The sequence below is a fragment of the Tachypleus tridentatus genome, chromosome 10 (assembly GCF_004210375.1).
Source record: "Tachypleus tridentatus isolate NWPU-2018 chromosome 10, ASM421037v1, whole genome shotgun sequence".
NCBI classification, from domain to species: domain Eukaryota; kingdom Metazoa; phylum Arthropoda; class Merostomata; order Xiphosura; family Limulidae; genus Tachypleus; species Tachypleus tridentatus.
The window spans coordinates 42621835-42648767 of record NC_134834.1 but is presented as its reverse complement, the minus strand read 5'-3'; the positions used below and the strand labels follow the sequence as shown (position 1 = coordinate 42648767).

Here is a 26933-nt window from a genome sequence, read left to right as displayed (position 1 = left end):
ATACGTTAATTGAAATAACTGTACACATTTACACATAAGTAAAGGCCATTTTTAAATATATATATAACTCTTTACATACATGAAAAATATGTACATCTACATAGAAGTTTTCGACTGACATTTGTGAACGTTTCTACAAGCAGTTTTTACTTTCTACACAATTAAACTAGTATTAAACCAGTCAATGTTTGTAAATCATACTAAATTACCATAATATATAACACATGGTAAATCATTTTCAAGCATTGTTCAAGTAATTCTACTAACTGAAGCCCAAACAACGTTGGTACAGACTATGCTTTCGTGGTTGACAGCGGACAGATTCAGTTAAATTGATATAAATAGATATATTAACCACAGATGTCTCGAAAACACTCTTAACCAACTAACAAATATATTCCTTTTCCTTTTCGTTTTCACTTTCTCTCTTTCTCTCTCTCTGTGTATATATATATATGATACATCAACTTTTTTTACACATATAAGTGAACTGAGAGCGTTCCAGTGATTAATGTGCCGGACTGTGGAGCTAAGGTTTGTGGTTCTTACCCCGTTACTGTCTTCCTAAAAAAACACCGAACTTTAGGGCCATTGGTACCACAAAAGAGTCACAGTTCAAGCATACTTTTCGATCCAACAAGGGTAACCGAAAAATTAGCAGTTGGTATGTCTACTTTATCTCTTCTAAATAAAGACGGCTATAGCTTAGCATGGAATCCAACAAAAAAACCATATCATGAAAAATTTGTTTTTTGTTAATTTAATTCTAATTAAAGATTGTAACAACTCTTATAGCACAGAACTAATTAAACTAAAACAGTTTTAAAATTTAAAAATAATTACGTAATCAAACTTTCAACAGCATTGTAGAACGTCATTGTAATCATAAGAGATTCGTTTTTAAGTTACAAACCATAGAATAGAATGTAGTTCAAATTACAAGTGTTTTGAACTGTACAGTCAGAAACTTCAAAAATTTCTATTGTTAACACACTCAAAGTTGTAATATTATTACAATATGAATTTAATCATGTTACAACAGTTCTAATATAGGGACGTAATCATGACATCTTTGTCGAAAGTGAGTGTCATGGAAGTTATGACCATTCATACAAGTACATATGTCACCAAAGCTCAACTGAAATGTAAGCAAAGAATATAGCGCATATAAACAACCAGGAGTCGAGGTTGGTGCGAAAAACCATATTACTGTCATGTGACTACATGAAGACGTTTGTTTCTGCGAAGAGATTTCACAAGATTGCGACCGATCTGCCCACGAGTGATGCTCGGAGATTTGGAATACTGACTTTCTCTCTGGCTGTGCACTAACATTGTTGAAGGTTGTCTTTCAGGGTTAAATCGACCAAAGAAATCTCTATTTTCTCCTAATTCCCTTCCATTCTTCTTTCTACTGCGTGAACTGGGCGCCTTCTATCTACCGGTATAAAGAATTTTCTCTCCCTATCCAGTGAGCTTACTTCACAAGACAAAACGTCACTAGCAATTATCAATTATTACATTGTATCGCAATGTCAAGTTTTGTAGTCAGAAAGTTACGGAAACGAATATGTGCGCTTATGCACTGATGTATAATAGCACATGTTCATAAAAATCCACTTGAAAGTACCAAAACAAAAAAACAATTCAGAATTAAGAGTTCCAAATGCCCAAGGCTACAAATAAAGCTTTTAAATATGTCGTGCTTCAAAAAACTTCAAAATGCTAGCTATGAATACTAAGAGGGCGCTGCCACTTTTATAGCATTTATTTCTTTACATGCAAAACATTGCCACATAGTTAACGAAAATAAAAACATGAACATTACTGAAAACTAAAGACCGAACTACTTCCATACTGTATAATATACAGTACATCCTATGTACATCTCATATGTTCATGTATATGCACATACACTCTTAGTTACGCGCATACAAATGTCCACAACAAAAAGTGGTTAGGAAGCCCAACTCGTAATCTAAGGGTCACGGGTTCGATTCCCTGTCACATTAAATATGGTCGCCCTTTCAGCCATGTTGACGCATAATGCGTCGGTCAATCCTATTATTCCTTGCTATAAGAGTTGGTGGGTGAAGATGAATAGCTGTCTTCCCTCTAGTCTTATACTGCTAAATTAGGGGCACAAATAGCCCTTGTGTAGCTTTGCGCAAAATTAGAAAAACAACAAACTAACTAAAATCAGTTAATATTTTAGCAACTCTGATAAGTAGAATGTTGTACACTGTTTAGAAGCCGTATATGATTTAAATACTCTAATCAGCGCTTTCTTAAAACCAGTATGTGGCTCAAACAGAATATAGAAATAACAGTATAAAGAAAAACAACAAGCGAATAACGGTTTTTTATTTACTTTTTACAGAATATTAACTATGTCAACAAGAATAAATATAGCTGATAAACTTGTACTGTTTCTTTATAAAGAAAAACTATATATACTAAAAACATTATTGCAGAATTGCTAAGAGTCTTAGTTACATTACACTTCCTACGATCAGTTGTAGAAGGAGTTTTACTATTGTTTATCACTAGCTGACAGATTATTTGGTAAGGCAGAGCAGAACAAGTGAGATTTATGAATAAGCTAGGTAAACTACCCTCATTACCAGAAAGGAATAGACAGGAACGAATAGATTATTACGTCTGATTACAAATGTTTTATTTTGCACACATTTTTCTTATCTTGAGATTTTAGTGTATGAATAATAAAATCTTTTGATCCCATGATTCTAAACATTTCAAAACTGCTCGTTTCTTTTAATGAGAAACTGATCATCAACACAGTCCACTTAAAACAATTAGAATCATCGAATCTTACAGTGACAGTTTTTTGAATTCTATAAAAATCCGTATCTCAAAAATTTAAAAACTGCAACATCAGTGTTTATAAAATTAAAAATACAGGCTAGATACTAGAGTTTCAATATTATTTTTCCTTACTATCAAGTGCTAGAAAATTAAACTAGTAAACTGTCATCTATTTATACTGAGTTATAAGCTTCTACAAAGCTAACAATAGTAAAGATTTGCCCCCCGCTAGTACAGCGGTATGTCTCCGGATTTACAACGCTAAAATCAGGGGTTCGATTCCCCTCGGTGGGCTAAGCAGATAGCCTTTGTGGCTTTGCTAAAAGAAAACACACACACACACATAGTAAAGATTTGCAGAATTAACCTACTAAACCTAGTTTGAATAAGTGACAAATACAAGTAAGCGCCAGATTTGACTTTTTTCAAAATGTTTAGGCAAAATATTAACATTATATCTCCTCACTCAGTTAACATACCTAAAACAGTGCAGGTGTTCAAACAATCCATTACTGTACGAGTTATTTAATGTAAAAGTTAACCTTGGAATACGTGACAAAATAAATCCTACAAGATTTGTAAAGTGTAAGCTGAAAATAGTGACTGTGATGTATTAGAAATTATTCAAAACAGGTTTTATTATAGAAAGTATTTCTAAATTCTGTGAATTTAAGTAAAATTTAAGTTAGTTGCAGTAAGATAGTAATTTAAAGCTTTAATTGTATTAACAGGATCATGTTCATTTTTGGTTCCACCAATAATATTATGAGCATGGTATGCGATTTCAGACTATTAGATTAAGGCTTAGGGTTCTAATAGATAGAGCACTAACCTCTTAATAGGCAAAGTACTTTAATCTCTCATACAAAATTCACATCATCTCATTAGTTATAACTCATAAAGATCGAAAAAATGTTAAGTTATGCGATTAAATATGATTTTTTAAAGCATATTTGTCGTTGGAATTGTACTTTTTCGTCGAAAGCATTAATGGTTTATAGCTTATTTTTACAAGAAATAAGTCTGTAAGTAAAGTCATAACCTTTTAAGTTTATTTCAGATCGTCGAATTTGACAGTTCTTACTAGTTAGTATTTATTTTAATTAAATGTTAATACACGGTTTATAATTATAGATATTTCATTTGAGAAACATTTACAGCTTGTTTTGGTCACGTACAGTGATAGGTATACAGCTATAGCTTGCAGTCAGAATTTGTCAGAACTGCTGAATTATAAAACATTACACAAAAAGAATCGATAGTTTATTTCGTATGTGTTTTATTAGATTTACCTTGAATGTTTAAACTTATCTATAAATAGGGAAAGCAACATAAAACATACTTTCTAGCATAACCATATGAGAGTAAGACCGCACTTTCACTATGTATGTTAGAACAATAGTCCGTTTACTATTGATGAAAATATTAGCTTATCTCCTGTTCAAAACAATTATTTTTATCTCCTATGAACACAGACGTCTATCCACTCTCGTGTTATATCTCTCGATATAAAATAAGCTTGGCAAATATGTATGTTATCTCTATTTGATTATATAATATTTTTAACATTTACCACGTGCTTTTTAACAGCGGATAATGAATATTTTAAGAATGATTTAGGTATTATAGATGATTTGATCAAAACAATAATAACCTAAAGTTTGTGATAAAATATGACATGTAATTCAAAGCTATCTCTTTATAATGTAGCGAGAAGTAGTAAGAAATCGATGGGGATTGAATTAAACTAGGTTTTGGAAAGACTTTGAAAATATTTTGAAGTTTGCAGGTTGTATTTAGAAAAACAAACTTCAAACTACTTAATGTTTAGAATTTCCATTATTTGAATTGAGATGTTTGGAGTCTTTGTATTTAGGTTATACTGTAGTATGAATTCAGTGTGTGCGTGAGTTTTAATGCTCCATTCCATATTCTTGTAAGTCAACAAATCTCTGTAGAGGAAGAGAATTTTAGTTTTCCAAAATTTGATGGCCTTATGCTGTACATTTCAGTTGTCTTGAGCCGATTGTTTGTTTGTTTTTGAATTTCGCGTAAAGCTACACGAGGGCTATCTACGCTAGTCGTCCCTAATTTAGCAGTGTAAGACTAGAGGGAATGCAGCTAGTCATCACAACTCACCGCTAACTCTTGGGTTACTCTTTTACCAACTAATAATGGGATTGACCGTAACATTATAACGCCCTCACGGCTAAAGGGGCAAGAATGTTTGGTGTGACGGGAATTCGAACCTGCGACCCTCGGATTACGAGTCGAGTGCCTTAACCACCTGGCCATGCAGGGCCTCTTGAGCCGATTACTTAGAAACTTAAAGCTCGTCACTGAAGAAATAGGTTATTTACTAAACTGATCGATAGAAACCATTTGAAAGTAATTTTTTACTCTTCTTATTCCGGTTACTATCAGACAAGATCACCTTTATGATTATCTCAGTTACTATTGATACGACCCACTAAGTCTGAGCTACGACACGAGAGTCACCCACCCTGTAAATAGAAAAACTGGACTTACCACTGGCGTAGAGCAACTGAAGACGATAATGTATACCATTGTTGGTTTTTTGTCCGTCACTTTCCTTAAAACGAGAAAGAAATATATAAATACATTAGATATCTAACAAAGCTAAACATATGCATATAGAAGAGAGAAGGAAAGGCAATATATATAAAAATAATAGTTACAGTGGTTGAGGCATTGATGTCTGAAATTTAAAGTTGTGACAATATAAATGCAAATAAAAATTTAATTTACATACATGTAAGTCATTGTTACAAAAGTCATGCTAAACCTGTCAAATTAAGGCACAAAACCAATATCATAAAATGTGTATTAAAGCACTGCTTTTAATATTACATGTCATGCTTTGTTTGAAACTTAGAAAAATAGTAATTCACGTGAAGTATACGTTTTTGTATAGATATTGATCAAACTAAAATAAAATAGTTTAAACACTTGTGCTTGTGTAAATAAACACTTGTTTAGGTTTTTTTTACCTGTTAATAAAACACTTGTTTAGGTTTTTTACCTGTTAATACTCTTCAGCAGAAATCAAACAAATTTTACATTTTGATTGATGATTGATGAAAACAAAGAGTAAAACATGTTTTAAACTTTCTTGCGCTAAATTTCAAGATATATGTGCCTACAGTCAGATCAAAACATTCAGTCTAGCTTGCTTTACTAGCTGAAGTAAATATACCCGACCTCGCACAACAAACAGGGACAACGTTCAGAATAATAGCTGTTGACAGAAATTTCCAAAGAATTAAACCGACTCCTATTTGTCTGATATAGCTATACTGTAGCTTGTTTGAAATGTATCAAAACATTTTCCAAACGTGTATTTTATATTTGCAAACAGATAGTTTTTATTTGAAATAAATATCACTCTCTCGATACTTCCTTCCGTAATAAAATTTGTGATACCTTTCATATAACGTCTGTAAAAATATATGCAATAAGCATATGATTATATAAATATTTGTCTACGTTAACCATCTTATCAAAGGCAGTCAAGAGAATGGTCACAAAAACAGCTAGATAAAAACTATTGGTTATACATGTCGCATTTTGAAAATCATTTTTTAGGTATGTTTATAAGTATGTCGTTTAATTTTAAAGAAATATCTACTTCTTGGATATAAAACTTTGTAAAAGCACTAAAACATTTATACTTGTCTCAAATCAATACCTTCACAGTTCATTACTATTTCAGTCTTGAGAGAACAACTAAGTTTCATTCTGTTTTTGTATAAAAGGAAATCACATTATTCATATCTTTTCTTTCCATTTACATTACAAATATCTTGTTAATAACAGATAGACTGAAGTGCAACACTTTTGTAATTAAAGAGTATTCGTTATTTTAATTCGTGCTTTGGGCGTCAACTGTTGGTGTATGTTCTGTGACTGTTATTAGGATCTGTTTTGAAAATTAGAAGGATCAACTACGGTCAACATTCTGCTCCATAATTAAAAACATATTACATTATGTTGTTGACTAACTGGTCTTAATGTGTTGTCTTTTATGATTATCTACAAAGCCCGATGTGCCACCTAATAAAGCGTTATCACCTCAACTCGACGTCTAAACGATCCGGTTTCTCGTGCGTTGTTTGAAAACGTCTATAAACCTTTCAATCTTCTGCCCCTGCCGTTGGGCAGCTAGCCGCCATTACGGCAACACTATATCACGGCTTCCTGGCATGCACGTGTGCGCCTACTGTGTTAATCTCAATGTCCTGATTTGTGAGGAGAGTCAGATTGACAGGTCTCACATCCTTGTAGAAAATCTTTTGAATTTCATGTTTTAGTTCTGTCCAACTTATAACGTTACCTACTGTTACACCACACCAAACAAAGAAACTATCTTCTGTTATACTAAACAAAAATTAATAAAAATCAACACGAAACTAAAGAACGATTTTATCTACTGTTACACTTAACCAAAGAATAACATTAACTACTGTTACACCAAACAGCTATTGCAAAGAAAAAACCAAAGACATAATTACAGTTACCCAAACCAAACAACCTTATTATGTACTGTTACACAAAACAAAACTACATTACTTCACTTTCTAATGTAAAACAAACTAAACAATATTAACTACTGCTACGCCAAACTGAAAGTGATAATAACTAATGTTACACGAAACTAAAGAAAGATACTACATGCTCTTATACCAAATAATGATAACGTTAAGAAGGTTAGAGTTATGACAACATATTAAATAAATAAAATATGTTTATGTAAATAAGTAGAAATATGACTATACAGTAGTTTTTTATAAGTAGAAATCTGACAGTACCATATTATCCATAAGTAAAAATCTGACAGTACCATATTATCCATAAGTAGAAATCTGACAGTACCATATTATCCATAAATAGAAATCTGACAGTACCATATTATCCATAAGTAGAAATCTGACAGTACCATATTATCCATAAATAGAAATAAGACAGTACCGTAGTTTTCATAAATAGAAATCGAACTGTCTTAGCTTTTTATAAATAGATATCAGACAGTGCCGTAGTTTTCAGAGATAGAAATCAGACAGTACCGTAATATTTTATAAGTAGAAATCTGACAGTACCATATTATCCATAAGTAGAAATCTGACAGTACCATATTATCCATAAGTAGAAATCTGACAGTACCATATTATCCATAAATAGAAATAAGACAGTACCGTAGTTTTCATAAATAGAAATCGGACTGTCTTAGCTTTTTATAAATAGATATCAGACAGTGCCGTAGTTTTCATAGATAGAAATCAGACATTACCGTAATATTTTATAAGTAGAAATCTGACAGTAACATATTATTTATAAATAGAAATCGGACTGTACCGTAACTTTTTATAAGTAGAAATCAGAGAGTGCATATTTTTCATTTCTGCGAAGCAAAAGCTTAATTTCATCAATTACAGTTGTCGAAACGTAAGGAATGTTTCAAGGTCTTTCCAGAATTCAATTTATATTAATGTCCATAATACCTTATTTTCGGAACAGGTTTCTCAGTTGGTAAAATGGTAAAGTCAAACATCTTAAAAGTGACAAATCTAATTAAGATCCTCGTGATTGCCTTAAAATAATTTTTACATATACAAAATGCTCTAGTTTAATTTGTAGTCTCTACCTCTTGATTTGTATATCAAGCAAAACTCCTGATTCCATCACTTCTCAATTTTGTTCCTCATTTGATCCTAATTGCGTTCATAAACTGTTCAGTTAATATTTATCTTCAATCATTTTCCTAAGTTTCTTAAAAGAGAACTGCTTAGAGTGCAATTTCAATAGACGTACATTTTCACTCCCTTAGGAACATAAAACACTGAAAACCGATTGTTTTTAAATAAAAATATGAAAATAACGGAAAACTAAAAGTTGTGTTTTGTTTGCCTTTATTCTGCCCAAAGAAGTGAATGTGTATTCATTCCAAGCGACATGTTTATGTTTCGACTCTTCAGATCAGTTGAAATCATGGCTGTTTAAAACAACAAAACTAATTTTGAAGATAAGAAACTAAGGAAGACCATCAGCGATATACTTAAAAAAGTAATACTGCTCCAGTTAGACAGTAGTAGTAATTAATAATTGGTACTTGCATGGAGATAGTATATGGTACTAAAAAAGAAACAGACATAGCCTCTCTAAAAGTAAACACTATTACACTTCTTAAAGTAATTACTGGCTATTATTATTACGAAAGTTATTTTGCCTTGTTAATACAACTGTTCAAATACTGGTGCAGAGCAGTATATCGTTAAATTTAAACTTAAAACTATCTGTAAAATCTAGCATATTGAGCTGACCCTAATGAAGTGACGTTAGGCCAATGGGCGCCTAACTGTTCTTCGATTCATCGTCTCAACGCCATCACTCACAGTGGTTCTGGCCGTTTAATCTATAAGCTTTATAAAAGTAGATCTCTACTTCTTTAAGTCACTTCAACCTTATTTAACATTATGTTCTTATAATAATATTTAATACCCCAGTGACAGACTTGCTGGATTTACTTTTCAGATCTAAGATGTCCGTTGAGGAGAAAAGAATTGAGATGTTTATAATTTGACAGTTTATACAGCCCAAACAACTTAAAATACGGATTTTTATAGTGAACATTCACTTACGTTTCACAGTTTTCATTCTAATCAGATTGTAGAACTACTTCAGATCACTTATTTTGGCGACATTACCGTGCCTTTTTCAACCCACAAAAACTAAGCCGTTAATACTTGAACGAATTGAATACAGACATTCAATAACGCATTACAACTTCTGTTTATTCTAAATTTTAGATTAATTTATCTTAGAAAAACACTAAAGAAATTTTGGTCAACATACAATGAATAAAAAAACTATAACTACAAGAGAATATAAAACTTTGTCAACGTGCTCAGTATTGTTAATATTCTAAAGAAGGCAATAACGTCAGTACATCTTCTTGTATATGCATTTTAGTATCCTAGCTTGTGAACATAATATATACTATTGTTGAAATGTACCAATACATCAATGGTATTTTAGATCCTATTCAAATAATTGCTGTTGTGATCATATAGTTAAAGGGGACCAAGAATAATCTACCGAACATTTTAATTACCCTTCAACATTCTAATACACTTTATTGCAAAATAATGTAATGATAAATATAAGTTTCATTATAGTTGCATAAGATTTGGTAGGTTGGAAAAATAAGAAGATAAATGGTTGAATGTTAGAATAATAACTGGGTAAAAACTCCAATAGGATTTTCATCATATCTATTAGGCCTAATTAATCCCTTGAGTAGTTTTGAAGGTTAGTTGAGACTGGTTGGATAGAGGGGTTGAGTACAATGTGGAGCTATGAGATTAGTTGGTTGACATGAGATCCTCATTCCGAAGGTTGTGGGTTCATTTTCGATGTACAGATGGTCATACATTGTAATGAATTACTGGTTAGGTAATATTGGTCGAAAGAAGTGACAAGGTGGCTTTTATTCGCTAAGAGGATGAATTTATGGAAGTTTATGTTTTGGGTGTATTGGTAATTGTTCATATTTACTCAACAGTTCAGTGTATTTATATTTTCTTGGTTGGAACAATGGTTTGAGTGTATGAAAAGTGAAAACTTGGATTTAATCGGATTTTGCTGAATTTTGATGATGGTTGAACTCTGCATTTCTGTGGTAGACATCATTATGGCAGTTTATGAATAAAAATTTCACAACCAATCTCATTATTAATAAAGATCTAAATTATGTCATCAAAAATAGATTTTACTATAAGAATAACTGAAGAAAACACCAATATAGCATGTATTAACCTGACATAATGCATATAACTTACAAATTCGAAGTTGAAGAAATAAAACGTATAGATATGAAATATTTCTTTCTATATATAACATGTTTCTTTATGCGCATCATTCATATAGGAAAAGTAAAATCGGCAACAGCAAATAAACAGAAAAATTATGTGGTTTCTGCATATTCGAAAAATAAAAAAGGTTGGGAAGCTTTGTGACAATAAAAGCAAGCGAACAGTCCTATGCACTCAGGACAGAGCTAACTGGAGCTTCCTTGTGTTTCTATTTAATGTAACAAATTGGAATCCTTTCCAAGCAAATTGCCTGTAGCTATGAATACCACAGAACATACTCACAACGGGAGATCAAGAGGGAAAGGGATAACTAGATGTGCGTGGAGAATGAAGCGCACTTGACGTCGTTGTTCGCATCCTCTAATATTGCACGGAAGTTCAGCTGTGCAATTATCTCTGAGATTTGTTTGAACACCATGAGACAGCTATTTGTTTTCAACATGAAGCGATTGTAATTCTTTCTCTGCAATAATAATTCACAATAGCTGTTCCGGGAAGATTTAATTGCAAACTCGTAGGCTTTAACAATATACACAATAACACCCATACATTTATGTACACATACATAAATACATTATATGAAGGCATCAGAAGACATACATATATATGTATCACATCATTCTGGAATTTGCATTTCAAAGCCGCCTATTTGCGCAGAGGCAAAGGAAAACTAATTTTTATTTTGTTATGCTGAAAGAGATTACTTAGCTATGAGAGTGACAATGTTAATGTAAACTCAGTGGATATATAAGTGCTCCAGTTAATCTGTGTTCTTGTCCCTTGCTCTATGAATGCTCCCACTGAAAGCAAAATGTGTATTATTCGCTATATTTATTATCATACCTACGCTTTATCGTACAAAGCATCAACTCCTTTATAACTGTAATCGATAAATCAGAAGGAAAAGCTTATTTTTCTTCTTTACTGTAGCGCATGATACTTTAACTATGTCTTTAATCAGCTATTATTCCTTACTTATAAGAAAAAGAGGGCACATAGAACTGGAATATATTTATCGTCTTACCTTTTATTGATAATTTGAGTTAAACAAAAACTTACAACTTTACATGTGAAAATTGATGTTTTTAAAATATGTAAATTACAGCTTCACAATGAAAATGCGAGTATGAATATGATTCAGTTTTTACAACAATCATAGAAATTATCAATCAAATTAAATTAATGAAATACTTAATACATTGATATCTGTAGAAGAATACTCACAAATAGTGTTGTGGTAAGAAAGAACAGGTAGGAAATGCACTGATTAGCAACTGAGTTTTCAGAAAACAAAACATATGAGAACATCAAAGATAATATTAAAATACATAATTAGTACGAATCAGGTAGATACTTTAATTATTTGGTCGATTTTTCTCAAAGCTAATAGAGAGCTATCTCCACTAACCCTCCATAAATTTGAAATGATAGATTAGAAAGAGCATAACTGGTCAACACCTTTAATCACCAACTCTTTAGTTACTTTCTACCAACATGAATTGGGGTTGACCTTAATATTTTAATGTTCACTGATTGAAAGGAAAAGCACGTTCGACGACGGGTTTCGATCCCGCGATCGACAGATCGCGAGTCGAACGCTTTAATCACCAGAGCGTAAGAGAATGCAAGTAATTAGTTAAAACAATGTAAACCTTGAGTTTTAACACTAGATATATTTTAGTAGAACTGTGATTTGTTTTATGAGTAATTGTGAGCATTTGTGAGCTAATTTATTGATTTTCTGCAATGAAACGTATATACCTGAATCATTAACAAATATAGTAAAATTTGATCAATGAAATTTATGAAAAATATTAGTTTATAATAAGTTTTGTTGTTGTTTTTTTACCATAAAGCTACATAGTGAGTCGTCTGCGCTCTGTTCACTTAATGAGAAATAATTGGTTTTATTTTTCTATCCGGTTCATTTAAGCACGATATGCACGGTCTAAAACATTCTTCACTTCAACTCTATGCTAGAGATGTCTCAAATCAATGCAACTTTAGCACACATTTCAGTGTAATAATTTGTATGAAGAAATGGTTTTAAATAATATTAAATGTTAGCAGTTATCTTACATGAGTCCCCAGATGACACAGCGATAAGTCTATAGGCTTATAACGCTAAGATCAAAGTTTCGATACTCGTGGGGAACAGACTACAGATAGCTAGCTTGAAAACAAAGCAAACAACTAAATCTCTTACACCTACACGTGAAACACCGCAATTTAACTATCACAAAGGTTAAATTAAAATAAGGGGAAAACACAACGAAAGTGTAAATTGTTTTCACTTCTGTGAATTTAGATACAACATAATCCTACTTTTCCTATATTTAAATCAGTTATTTCATTTTGTTAAAATATTAAGCCTAACTTCAGTTATTTTGCGGGAGAAGACTGAAACCCGTATCTTTATGCAAAATGTGTTATATACTAATAATTTAATTTTATGCTATGACAGAATCTGTTACTCGATGTTAAACAATTATTAATCGTTATTTTTCTATACCTACCGCAATATTTTTTAGAGAATTTTAGTGAAAAGTTATTCAAAGAGATTAAATTCGTCATTTAAAAAAGCAACGTTTCGCCTCTGTTAATAGTGCTGAAAAGTTGTTTTTAAATGACGCATTTCTATACCATTTTAGTTGCTTTTGAATTACACAATTTTGTAAAGTGTTGGTTACCTTTAACATTTATATTTAAAGTTTAACATTATAATATTATATTATTATTATTCTAGAAACTTTGTTTGTTATATTAATTACTTCATACTAGTTGTTTATTTAGTCTCTTTCAGAAATATGTTACTTAGGCTTTATAGCTATTCCATTTATATGGTCCCTATCCATGCACAAGTGGAGAAATGGGCGTGGTTTATAAAATAATGAAACAGAGAATTGGAAGGTAATTAAAATAATGTTCTAACATTCTCACCCGTTCTTGTCACTTGAGAAGCAATCTTTAGTAAAGTGAAATTGTGATAAGTGAATAAATGTAACTTAACTAAAACTCAGCACTGTTAATTGGCACTTCCCTATCATTTTCTTTAGAAATGTGATTTAAAGTATACTTATCATTTAGATTAATAAATTATAATTTTGACAAAATATTCCTGAAGCTTTTATTACTTTGCTGTCTCAGTGTTTTCTTTTCCCAATAGCACTTTCATTGAAACTTTAAAATACGTTGTTTTAGTAATTGTAGTGTCAGTTTACATAACTTTAATTTGAGAATAATTTTATTTCTCAATATTATAACTTCAGGATTTCTTGTGTATTTTCAAAAAGGCAAAGAAAAAATTGTCCCTCTAAAACACAAAACATATGAAACACATGTATTGAAAAAAAGTCCTTGAAAATGTTTTGTCATGAGATAGCAGCAATTGTACGATTATATCTCAGTAAATTGGATGAATTAAGTATTATTTTACTTATAATAACTATTATTTTGTAGACATCAGAGTCGACATTCACAACTTTCTCTCGTTACGTATTTGATTAAATTTACAGCACTTTGATTTAAGTTGATGTTGATGTTAAGTTAACTTGGATTTATATTAGGGCCAAATTAAAATAAGTCCAAGATCATTCTCAAAGTACGTCAAAGATAATCCTTGAACTAAGAGTAAGGTAACTTACCAATTATTAAATTATGTAAAAAAATATCACTTAAACTAAGCTTAAAGTAATTTATAAACACTTAACTCGTGTCAAAAATAAATCTAAACTAAACCCAAAGTAATCTATAAACAATAAAATCATGTCAATTATAACTTCTTAACTAATTACAAAGTAACTTATGAACAATTAAATTATACCAAAGATAGCCATTGAACTAAGTCTAAAGTAACTTATAAACAGTTAATTTATATCGAGGATAACCATTGAGCTAAGTCAAAAGGAAACTTTGGACTAATATAAAATAATTCAAAATAATTTTTGAAATGAGATTCAAGGAAAATTTGCAAACTACGTTTAACATTAATTTACGAATTAAGCCTAAACCTAACTTTACATTCTGACTAAATTTATATTTGAGCAGACTCCAATTGCATAAAGCTAAAGCAGGCGTGTAAATCAAAATTAGATAAACATTCAAGTTTAAAGAAATAATTTAATAAATCCGAAATTTCTAAGTGAGTCCAGAGTAACCGTCATTTTGAGAGTAACTTATACGCCGAGATTTACATAATTTTGAAGTCCAACGTAACCTGCAAATTAAGTTACGTCATACTATTTTTCTCTCCTTCAAGAAATCAACTATTTCATTGAAAGTTGTTAAATTATACTACCTAAGTAAGTAAGAAAATATTTATTTTACGTTGAAAGTAAAATTTATACGCTGAAAGCCAACAAAATATAAAAAACTAAACATGTTTATGATGGTTTGTTTTGAATTTCGCGCAAAGCTACACGAGAGCTATCTACGCTAGCCATCCCTAATTTAGCAGTGTAAGATTAGAGAGAAGGCAGCTAGTCATCATCACCCACCGCCAACTCTTGGGCTACTCTTTTATTAACAAATAGTAAGATTAACCGTAATTTTATACCGTCCCCACAGCTGAAAGAGCTGGCATGTTTGGTGTGACGGGGATTCGAACCCGCGACCCTCATATTACAACGCGAGAGCCTTAACCACCTGGCCAGCATGTTTATAGAAAGAACTTAATTTCAGAAAATAAAAACTTGTGAGAGACATACATAGACCTAAAATGCTATTATTTTACGAAGCAATGTCTGCTCCCCCCAATCATATATAAAAAAACCCGGACATAATTTTTTTATTTAACACTAGCATAAATTAGTTTAGCTCTCCTGCGGGATTTCTAAGGTCCCCTCATGATTCACAGAAACCTTAATGCACCAGTCAAGTATTTCCATTATTTTAGTTACTTTTATAATCCCCACAATTCTTTAAATAGTTTGTCATTTCCCGAACTTAATTCAATTACTCCCTCTTAAAAATATACCAGTTGTAACTTAACTTCTGATATTTGTTTTGTCCTTCCTAAATTCTCCAGCATTCTCCAATTCATATTTTTCTTCCCATTGTTAGTTCAATTCAACTTTTTATTTTAATTCTTAGATTTGTATTTTTCTTTCCGTGTTTTTTGTTGAAAAAGAGTATTTAGCAGAAAACCTCTACATATAGCTCATTCACTAAATGAGAATTAGATCAAAATATGATAGTTTCATACAGAACTACAGGAAGCAGAATTATGGATCTTAAGGGCAAAACGTTGACTAATTTTTTTTTAGTCAAATCTAAATGATAATACCAGGTGCACACCCACAAATCTCCTTTGTATGCGTGAAAAGTTTTTAGGTCTTTAAGTTCTTTCCTTTTGAAGCTATGGCTGTCACACACCGACAGACAGACAAAGACGCTCATTTGTTATTATAGATTATGGATTTATAATCAATGTTTTGGCAAATACACTTTAGTTGAAGCTTTAAACTGATGCATCACACAGTGGAAAAGGCGAAACATCTAAACTGATAATAAAAAAGTAATAGTTTGTCACTGAAAATATCTTGTTTACATTAACAATAAAAGGTGTTCTTCAGTCTTCGCTATTGAAGTTACAAAATAATTATTTCCAGTTATGAAATATTTCTTTATGTAAAAAATGTTTTTTACTGATGACTTAAGTACATCGTCAATCAAATGTTGTATAGAAGATACAATAATTATGTTTATTCCTCTATTTAAGCAAAATATAAATCAATTACTACCAATATTAGGGATTTCACCCCGAGTTCTCCACAACTCCATAACTCTGCCTTTAGAATTCCTAGAGAAGGAAAGAGCCTGAAAATCCTACTATAGGATATATCCCCAAGCTATAGAATCAATGTAATTTACAAAATTATCGGTCTTTCAAGCTTTTAACTGTTCCCATTTCTGACTGTATGTCCCAATATAAATAACTTTCTCCTCTTATCGATTGAATCGTGATCTTGGCAAATGTTGAATTTGTTTTCCATTGAGAATTTGGTTATTGTATGCATCAATCTTCTAAATTTTAAAGAGTCATTAGCTTAGAGAAAATGTGATATAATTGCACTCGTTGTGCTTTCAAAATAACATAATTAATAACAATACTTAAAGATATATTTTATACAAAGGAACATTTACGAGCTGTTACCTGGTATCATTTTCTCGACCAAGGATGTGGTCAGAAAAAATCTGTGGTGAACGACTCAATAAATTTAGCTGGTCACATCAAAGTTCAGAAACATTAAGATACTAATGTCAACTCATGTTTTAGTATCATAAACAAATCTTCAATTTTTTTAGAATTAATGATAATATTTACACAAGTAGAAATACATATAGATAGGTAGATATGTAAGTGAATAAAGAAACACACAAAACGTTATAAAAACCAAACAGTGGAATTAACTTTATCAACTAATGTGCGGACAATGAATAACTTCCTTCCTCCATGGAAATGATTACGTCAAATTTGATATAGCATCCGGTACTGTAAAGGATTGTACGTGTTGGTATACATGTGTATTGAGAAAATGGGAAAATCAATACGGGTGTGACAGCTAGCGTGTAAGCTGTACTTGACAGGAGTATACTGTTTCACCGTCCACCAGATCAGCTGGCTCAATCTGAGACAAAGAGTGGAACGCAACAACTCATCCTACACATTTAGTGTTTTATATACAGGATGATTAGGTAGATGGAATGAACAACGGGGAAAATAAGCTGAACATTCGATAGATATATAAATAATGTATACGTTTAATACATCTCTATGGCGTTTACTATCGGAATCCGCCAGGAGAATGTAAAACTCAACAGAACTTACTTCAGAAAACCTTGTCGCTTCCATTTTTTTTCAAGTGATCTGGCCTTTGTAACGTTAATACGTGCCTATTGTAATAATTAATAATTGTTACACTACTCATTAAAAGACTGTTTTAACAGTAAGCGATTCACTTCCACGTTATTAATATGTTGGCAATTTTGAAAACGTGTCTAAAAAATGATATTCCTCACCTGATCTTTCTCCACGAATCCCACAAAACATGACCTCTCCACTTCCACTGGTTGACCAGCCTTGTCATACAGGGCTACCACAAAATGAAAGAAGTTGCTCTTTCGTAAGTTGGACGGAGGTTGTTTTTCGAAGTGGGCCCGTCCTAAGCCGACACTGTAAAGAAACGTTATGTTTTAGAATGCGCTGAAAAGCACTTTGTTCATCTCGCACTCGCACAACAAGCCTCCAGAAGATTGCGATATTTGAATAAAAACTCTGAGGGGTGAAGCATAATAAAGTATTTCTATCACTGATGTTGAAAGTAAATTGACTAAATCAAAAGGAGAAAAGAAAGCATTTTTTCATTAAAATTTAAAACTGAAAAAAATAATTTGAAACATGCATCGCACCTTATCTTAACTCACACTACCACGTAAAAAACCAGAGCCTTTGGTATATCACCAGTTGGTGAGTAACAGATACTCTCAGTAACGAGACAAAACTGAGATTGAAAAGATGAATAATGAAATCGCCACTGTTTAAACTGACTATAACTTTCAAACAACATAAATTATATGTATATTAAAAATTCAGTATAAATATTTTGTGGTAACAATTTCACAATAAAGCTGTAACTACGTTTTAAATGCTCAATAAAAACTTTATTTAGCTAACTAGCTACATTAAAATACTTTAAGTTTCTTTTTTTAATTTCGCGCAAAGCTACACGAGGGTTATTTGCGTTAGTCGTCCTCAATTTAGCAGTGTAAGACAGCTAGTCATCACCACCAACCTCCAACTCTTAGGCTACTCTTTTACCAACGAAAAGGGGGATGAACCGTTATATTATATCGCCCCCACGGCTGAAAGGGTGAGCATGTTTGGTGCGACGGGGATTGGAACCCGCGACCCTGAGATAACCAGTCGAATGTTCACCTGACCACGCCGGGTCTCTACGTTTTATTCTCTAGAATAAAACACAAAGAGACAAACTGGTAGTTTTGTATGATAAAGGTTTCACACATTGTAAACATTAAGGTAGTACGAATGTTATACGTAAGAATTCAATATTTCTTTATAAAGTTGTTATCACTAGTTAACCCTTCATCTCTGTTTAGCAAAAAAAAAATATTTAATTTACAACACATGTATGAACCAATAATTTTAAAAGAGCATAACACTTAAAGTGAATCGAACAGTCGAAAATAAATTAGAAATTTTGTGATGTAATTTGTATTATTTTTTGTTAATTACAGAAAGAGTGTGTTCTCTTCTAGCAAAGCCACATCGGGCTATCTGCTGAGTCCACCGAAGGGAAATCAAACCCCGAAGTTTAGCGTTGTAAATCCGTAGACATACCGCTGTACTAGCGGGGGGCTAATTAAAGAAAGAAGAGATAGTTGATGTTAACGCACAACTTTGGAACTAAATATTGATATTTTATTTATGAAATTAATACCACCCGTAAAATTTACAATGAATTAAACCTTTTCTCCATGCCTCTACCTGCTTCTCATGTATGTTTTACCCTGGTGACGGTAGCATAAAGCTACCGAAACATACAGAATATTTTAACGTTGTCTGTTGGCGAAATAAAGTTTCTATTGTGCACATAAAACAGTTCTTACTTTTCATTTTAGAATATCGTGCAAATTCGTTAGGGTTAAAAACGCAATCACAAGGAGAAACAATATTCGTTACAGTGAATTTACATGTTTTAGGTTTGTAAAATAAACTATTTACATTAATGAAAATAACGCAAACATATTTTATTACTGAATCCATAACAAACAACAGTATCTGTTAAACTATGACTTCGTGAAAGAATTAGAATATTCCTCGTCCTCATGATAGTTAAAGACAACCATTTATAGATATATTTTTAGACAAGGATTTTTTTTCAGTATGCACGAAAGCAAGTTTTCCCTGTTTATGTTTGTTGAATAAAGAACTGCTCCTTTCATTAATATATTTTAACCTTTCTTAGAACTCCAGAAAATAGGGTTTTTTTTCTGTTAAGCTTCCAGAAACAACCAAAACATTTTAGTTTTTTTGTAATATTTTCATGCTACTGAATTTTAACAACACAGAACTTTGTCACAGTCAAATATTGCTTGAGACATGAACAACGGATATAAACAGTGTTAAGTTTAAACTCGAAGAAAAACTCACTTTATTGAAGCGCATTACATACACACACACAGATGTTACTTTCACACTTCACCCAGTTATTGTAAGAAACACAGACATTAAAACTTGATCTCAGTAAGGTCGACCGTCATCAATATGAACGACTGTAGGCATTCAGAACTGTATACTACAGACTTTTCTTACTGACATTATAGGTAATCAGTGAATTCGAAATACTAGGCTTAACGTAGATATTAAACACAATGTATTTATTCAGATGATGTTATTTCTTTTTAAGACAAAAATCTTCTGGAGTACTGCTATGCAGAAAGCTTCAGCTATAAAGATATCTTTTATTTGAAGCAATTAGTGTGTTTGTAGATGGATATTATTATTAACCTGTTTACTGCCATCTCAAAAGTACAAATATTTGAAAATTATTATGCTAACGCTAGCCTAACTTTAAGAACCAAATTACGTTTAAGAAGTTTTAGTATGCCACCTTCGACAGTTACAAACAACATTGTTAGTTTTACGTAGTTTTACTTACTACACAAGGCTAAAATCAGTAGAATAATCACTTTAATCTATTATTTTAATATGAACATTTACTGTATAATTCAGTTTTTAGTAACTTGACCTGGAATGGTGGCACAAAATATATATACATATATATCCTCCATGCCACAACTCCAGTTTAATTTCATTTATAACACAAATCTACACATTTTTGGTTTATACACGTCTCCAAAGCTGTGCCATTCATCCTTTAAAACAATTGTTTGCATTTTATGAAAGGCAGAAAAATTATAATAGTGTCATATTGTTGAGAAAAAAGGAAAACAGAAAACACGTAAATAAACTGCTGTCAGCTTTATATGTGTTAATATATCTAGCGAAATGTTTACAGACCAACTAGCTTAAGTCTTGCAAAAACGTTTTTCCACAATCTAAACAAACTCGCTAATTCATAACTCTTACTACATTTCAGTTGTAAAACACCGACAAACTTATATTTTCAATACAAAAGTTTAGTACTAACTGTTAATAAATAACTATGTGATTTTGCTTCTTTTAGCCACTAATTTGTCGTTCCACAGAGTTCGTCAAATAAGTTAAAAACAACACTTTGTTTAAACTGTATTATAAGTATATTTACATAAGTTTTCAAAATTCAGTTTATGACACAAAGGTAAGAGAAATGCCAGGTAATAATTTAACGCTTTAGAACTGTTCTATCATGAATAAAACAAATGAATTCAAAATAAATTCGTGTTGTTGCTTTTTAAAAATATTGTCAGATATAATCTCGTGTTTCGTCATAAATGTTGCCACGTCATCTTTAAATAAAATATTGTATTTTATACAAGATTTGTAACGCAACAACTTTAAACTTTAGAAGCCGTTTTATTTTAGATAATACGGCTTGAGTTAGCAAGATAAAAGTGACAAAAAATAAACACATATCACTGCATTGTAAAAATTCATAAATAATGGACTAAGAGAACAAATTAGCTTTATCTTGAGATCGTGTTACTCACAAATATGTAAGAGATGTAAAAATAAAAGTTTACGTTTAACATTATCTTTTCTTGTGTTCTAATCAGCTAAGCCTAACTTGACATACCCAAGCACACAAATTATAACCATAGAAATTATTAAGATTTTAAACAGTGTAGAAAAGAAGTCTTAACTTACAAGCACAAAGTGATACCAATCATTTATACATAAAGCAAGTGTTGCTTATCGCAGTAAAATGTATTTACATAAATAAATAGATGGGGCTTTGTTGAACATTATGCTATCTTTTGTCCTTTTTATGAGATATATTCATATTTTTGTTTTCATAGCTTTAATGATCTATAAAGTCAGGTATATATAGCATAAAGAAAACATTTGTTATGAGATCAATACTTTTAGAAAGCATTTGGAATGTTTTATAGTATAAGAAGGAAATATCGACTATGCTCAAAGCCTTCAAAGAAAGGACTATAACATAATAACCAGATATCTCAGTAACATATATATAACAGAATTTAATAATTACTTATACACGTAGTGTATACGAATATAATTAACCTCGTTAAATGCCATCAAAACAGCAAAAGATAATCAGGTTTGGACTCGTATAAAAGATTATCAGACTTGAAAAAAACAATGAGAGTGTGATCTAATCCTGTCACCCTAATTATACCTAATTGTATCAAATTTTGGTGACGAGGAGCTAAAATTATTTAAAATAAGCTTCAATTTCCAATCACTGGACTGATTAGGTAAATTAGAATAATACTAAAGCTACAATTTTTGAGGTTCTACGAAAAAGTTCAAGAAGTTAATCAGTACTCACCTGCCTGCTGTCTGGTCGATCATGGCAGGCTGCATCCAACCGCTTCGGACTGTTCCCAGCTGAGCCGTACCTAGGGGCTCTTCTTTCAGCGTGGCCATAGGACCTCGGGGCTGCAGCCCTCCCTCCTGCAGCCCGAACATCGGCCACGTGGGTCGCACGGTCTTCGCCAAGATGTTTTCCGAATGCACCTTGCACCCTTAGCCTAACAAACTTGAAAGAAAGGGGATTTTTTCCTTTTATTAGATTATCAGGAAGGGTATCTGAAAACGTGTTCTAGCTTTTCTTCTGTTCGTGTTTCTTCAGATATGACTGTCTTAGGTTCAGGTCTCTTGGCTATTGCTGTGATGCCACCTCCCGTTTTGGGATCGTGATTCAGGTCTCAAACCGCTGCTCGGGGACCTAGAACACTCGCTTGCTACTAGAAAAATTAGCTTCTCCACGTGCTATCACATCAAATGTCAGGGGTGTAGACTAATGCTGGTTCAAGCCTCTGGCTACAACGGCTTTTAATCGACTCCCGACGGCTTCTCCTGAATTTCCCTCGCGATATTGCCCTGAGCACTTAGATCCTGCTGTTTTTCAAAGAATTCTGACTCTGGTATAAGAGGCAGTCTGCTTCACGATCTTCGAAGTTGTGCGCCACGCGGTTCGTGCCCTTCACAAGCTCCACTATAAAGCCGAGATTCACACAGGGTTCCGTAAATGGTGATTTGAAGCAGAGAAACCTACCGAGGGCTTCTTTTGTGCTCACTCACTAGGTCGAGTAACAGGCACCTCCCCAAGGATGACGCCTCGTGGGAACGGTTGGTAGAAGCGCCAACAGGTGATAGACATTTTTCCCGCCTTCTAGTAGGCAAAGCAACCAATGAAAAGCGAGAATAATTTTAAGGACCCAATCAACTTGAAGAAAACTTCAAGTGTGGGCTATCCTAAAATATTTTGATTATCATTATATTATCATAAATTACATCCATCCGCCAAGCGTCAGATGAACGTAGTAGCAGCGTAGATGCGCGAAGCGTATTTCCTCAGATATTATGCTAGAATAATCCATTGAGAACGTAAATTCCTCTTTTATGGACTAACTTTAACTCTCTAACAAAATTTGTTTGTTTGTTTTTTACAAACCAATGTTAATTATAAAAAACTTAACCAACAACGTTTTATTTTTCATCTCTTAAAGATATTATTAACAGAAGAACATAAGAAACATTCTAAATTTTTCTTGTTTCTATGGGTACATTGTTCATGATATTAAACTAATAGAATATTTCAAACATTATTATATGAGTTTAATAGTTTAAGGTTTAGAGAAACTACTTATATTAACGTAAATAGTTTTATTACAAAACGCAAAAACGCATCTCGTTCATTTACGTTTAAGTTCATTAATCAATACATTTTTTTTTATATGTAAGCTCTTCTCATCGCGTCCTCTAGCGAGAATCTCAAACATACTGTGAAGAATGACTACAACCCCTTCGCTAAGCGCGCGATCATCTGACTACATTCATTAATCGTCACTGAACTTGCATGCTACTTTATGTGTGTTTCTAACCGACTAGCTGTCGAATCTATATACTTAGGATTACATTTAAAATATTTAAATTAATATACCACTTATAATGGATTTACTATTATATATTTATTTTAATATATATGTTTGTTTCAGTTTAATATATATATTTACAAATGCATGCAACTTATATTTTTAAATGTCTATTACAAAAGTCTCACATGTTCTCTAAGTTTGTAGAAGAATCTTGAGCGTAATAGTCAACAAGATATGCAAAATACCAGCGATTGCCAGTATTGTTGCCAACTGAACTTTCGATAATTTCGTCTTTAAAGTTTATAAATCGACGTGCGAAGAAACAGTTTAATATTATTGGTTTGCTACAGTTAGTATAATATAAAACTTGGAAGCTATAACTGTGACAAAGTCTTATGAATCGAGAAACTATAGACATTTGACCAGGAACGTTAATAGATTTCGAACATTACAAACCGTTTAACTTCAGTGAATTAGCTTTAGACGTTAGTATTTCTACCAGGACATTAAATATTTTCGTCGGGAAAAAACTCACACGTGAAGAAGCTAGTTAGCTTCCCTCAAAGTAAAATGCGCCTATGTGTCAACGTAAAATTGAGAAGAGTCAGTATATTGTTTGTAAGTTTGTTAACCTTTTGCATATAAATCATTATTTGTAATATCCGTTATTATAAATTGTATTATTTTTTGTATATCAAAATATATTTAGGTTAATAAAGAATATTGTATTTCTAATTCATGTTGCCAAACTTTATAAAGTTGACACATATCGACATATTCAATTAACTTTTAAATTAAAATTCGTTGGTGTACCCGTCCGTTGAACGGGTAAAATAAAAAAAAACTTGTTTGTAAAAAAGGGTATAAAATTCTGCTTCTATTGTTTTCTTGACATAATAAAAAGTAAAAGTGCAATGAAACTACATAAAGGTACCAATAATGAAAATAATTACACTGTTTAAATAGTTCTAACAATAGTGGTTACTTAGCTTTTTCTGATCCTTGATAGTCGTTTTCGAAGTTAAATAAGAAATTACTTTCTTATGTTATCCTGTATCACTGCGTCGAGTATGGTGCTGACTGGCCAAGAAATATGGAAACGCATAGAGAACACATACATATATATTGACGTTTATTTATATAGATGTATCAAGAAGCTGATTAACTTCGTCTTCATGTTCCACAGTAAGTGTTACATTGTGATATCGATCATTAAGATATTGTAAGCCATTGTTCAATATTAAAGTGAGTATTTCTAAGATTTAGTTTTGTGTTTACTGCAGGAACTTGTTGATGTTGTAATGTGTATATTTTGAAGCTTTCAAGAATAATGTTATTATTTGTCATTTAGATGGTTGTATTGTTTATTATTAGAATATATAGTCGGCAATATCAGGTAGCTTTCAGAGTAATGCATTAAATTGTTTTATAGATGATTTGCTTTTTTTGTCGTTAAGCCAAACTACGCTACGTGATGGGCTATCTAACTGTTCCCACCATGAGTATCAAAACCCGAGTTTTAGGACTATAAGCCAAGCCACTTGGAGCTTTTTTAAATGAACAAATAGCCATGGCGGTGTTGCGTATAAAAGATAAAAAACACAAGACTAACTCTTGATGTTAAAACTATACGAACATGGTTAGCTTATGTGGTCTGTGAATCTTCGGTTTGGTTTGTTTTGCATTTCGCGCAAAGCTACACGAGGGCTATCTGCGCTAACCGTCTCTAATTTGGCAGTGTAAGGCTAGATGAAAGGCAGCTATTTTTATTTCCAGGAAAACTATTCTAACATATCCTTTCCTAGAAAGGTTATTATTACATGTTTTGTCTCATCGTTATTTTTATTCCTAGTTAAAATATAAAAAAACAGTGTTTTTGGATGAGATTCATAAGTTACTATACAGATTTAAACTCATCAGTAAGAACGATTTGCATGTCGCCTTTTATGAACCGTGGTGGCATGGACGATGTGCTTAGTATCTGTAGGTGTGTGTGTGTTTAGTTGAAGGCAAATTCCTGAATATCCGATGAAATCTTGTCTCCAGGATAGCTAGTGATATGCCGCGTCTTTTCCGAGTAAGGAAAAGAGAAGATTTAGAGCAGGAACAGGCTCTAGCCAAGCCAATCATGATTAACACCCTCAGCTTCGAAGTGAGAAATGTATTACATAAGAAAACCTTTCAATACAATTTGTTTTTATGAAATGGACCTTTTGATACTGTCAACAACACCTGACACGAATATTTGAAGTTGAAAAAGGCTTACAAACTAAAAATTCACAAGTTTCCAGTCACACTCGAAATCAATAGAAAAACAGCCGATGAAACTGGCATCACCACAATACCACATTACTACGTGTTTGTCATGTCTCGTCATGCAGATCACCACAGTACCACATTACTAAGTGTTTGTCATGTCTCGTCATGCAGATCACCACAGTACCACATTACTAAGTGTTTGTCATGTCTCGTCATGCAGATCACCACAGTACCACATTACTACGTGTTTGTCATGTCTCGTCATGCAGATTTATTGGTTGAAATTTGATCTTAGAAGACAATGTCAAGATCTGTAATCAAAGAATGACCACGAGATATATCGCAAGAGGTTTTGTAATTGAAATTTCGGCGTCAGCGGACACAATTGCATAATGAGATTGAGGTCGATCGATGATGAGAAAGTTGTTCCAAGTATAGCAAACACCTGGAACATTTCTTTTATAAAAAAGGTTAGTGGAAGTGAGTGTTATGTGAATATATTACATGATGAACACTCTACAAGTGAATGAAAAATATAAATGAAAACAAGACTCTTCTACAAGAAAAAATCGTAAACAAGAAAAAAGGAATAAGATATTCTCTAGTCAACAATTATATCGTACTTAGAGACATCTCATGAATATTATGAAACAAAAGACAGATAATTAGAAAGTTAGTATTATATACAATACTATAACAAAGCGCGTATTATACGTCACTCACCAGCTCTCCAGCTATATTAATATCTGAGCTCTAACCAACCAATTGAGAAACATTCAAACTTTCCATTTTCCAAATATGTTTCACATCAGTCGTTTGAATATTAATATTTTTCGCAACAAGACTGAGAAGGCTAGAAAACAAAATTTAAGGATATATTTTCGAAACGAAAACTAAGAAAGACAAATGAGTTTTGTTATGAAAATTTAA

The 26933-nt window shown here is 32.1% G+C and overlaps 1 protein-coding gene across 4 annotated transcripts in view; it reads right to left on the bottom strand.

Annotated features, from left to right (window-relative positions):
* LOC143229151 (transcription factor collier-like) overlaps nt 1-22982 on the bottom strand; it is a 105712-nt gene extending 82730 nt beyond the window's left edge. For 2 of the 4 annotated variants that reach the window (XM_076461036.1, XM_076461035.1), the window contains exons 1-3: nt 22193-22982; nt 17736-17889; nt 5356-5419 (exon numbers count right to left, since the gene is read on the bottom strand). In XM_076461036.1, the coding sequence (XP_076317151.1) occupies nt 5356-5419; nt 17736-17889; nt 22193-22332 (358 nt within the window). In that variant the 5' untranslated portion in view covers nt 22333-22982. The remainder of the gene's footprint in view (nt 1-5355; nt 5420-17735; nt 17890-22192) is intronic. The other 2 variants (XM_076461034.1, XM_076461037.1) reach the window with 2 other exon arrangements.
* Nucleotides 22983-26933: the final 3951 nt, after the last annotated feature.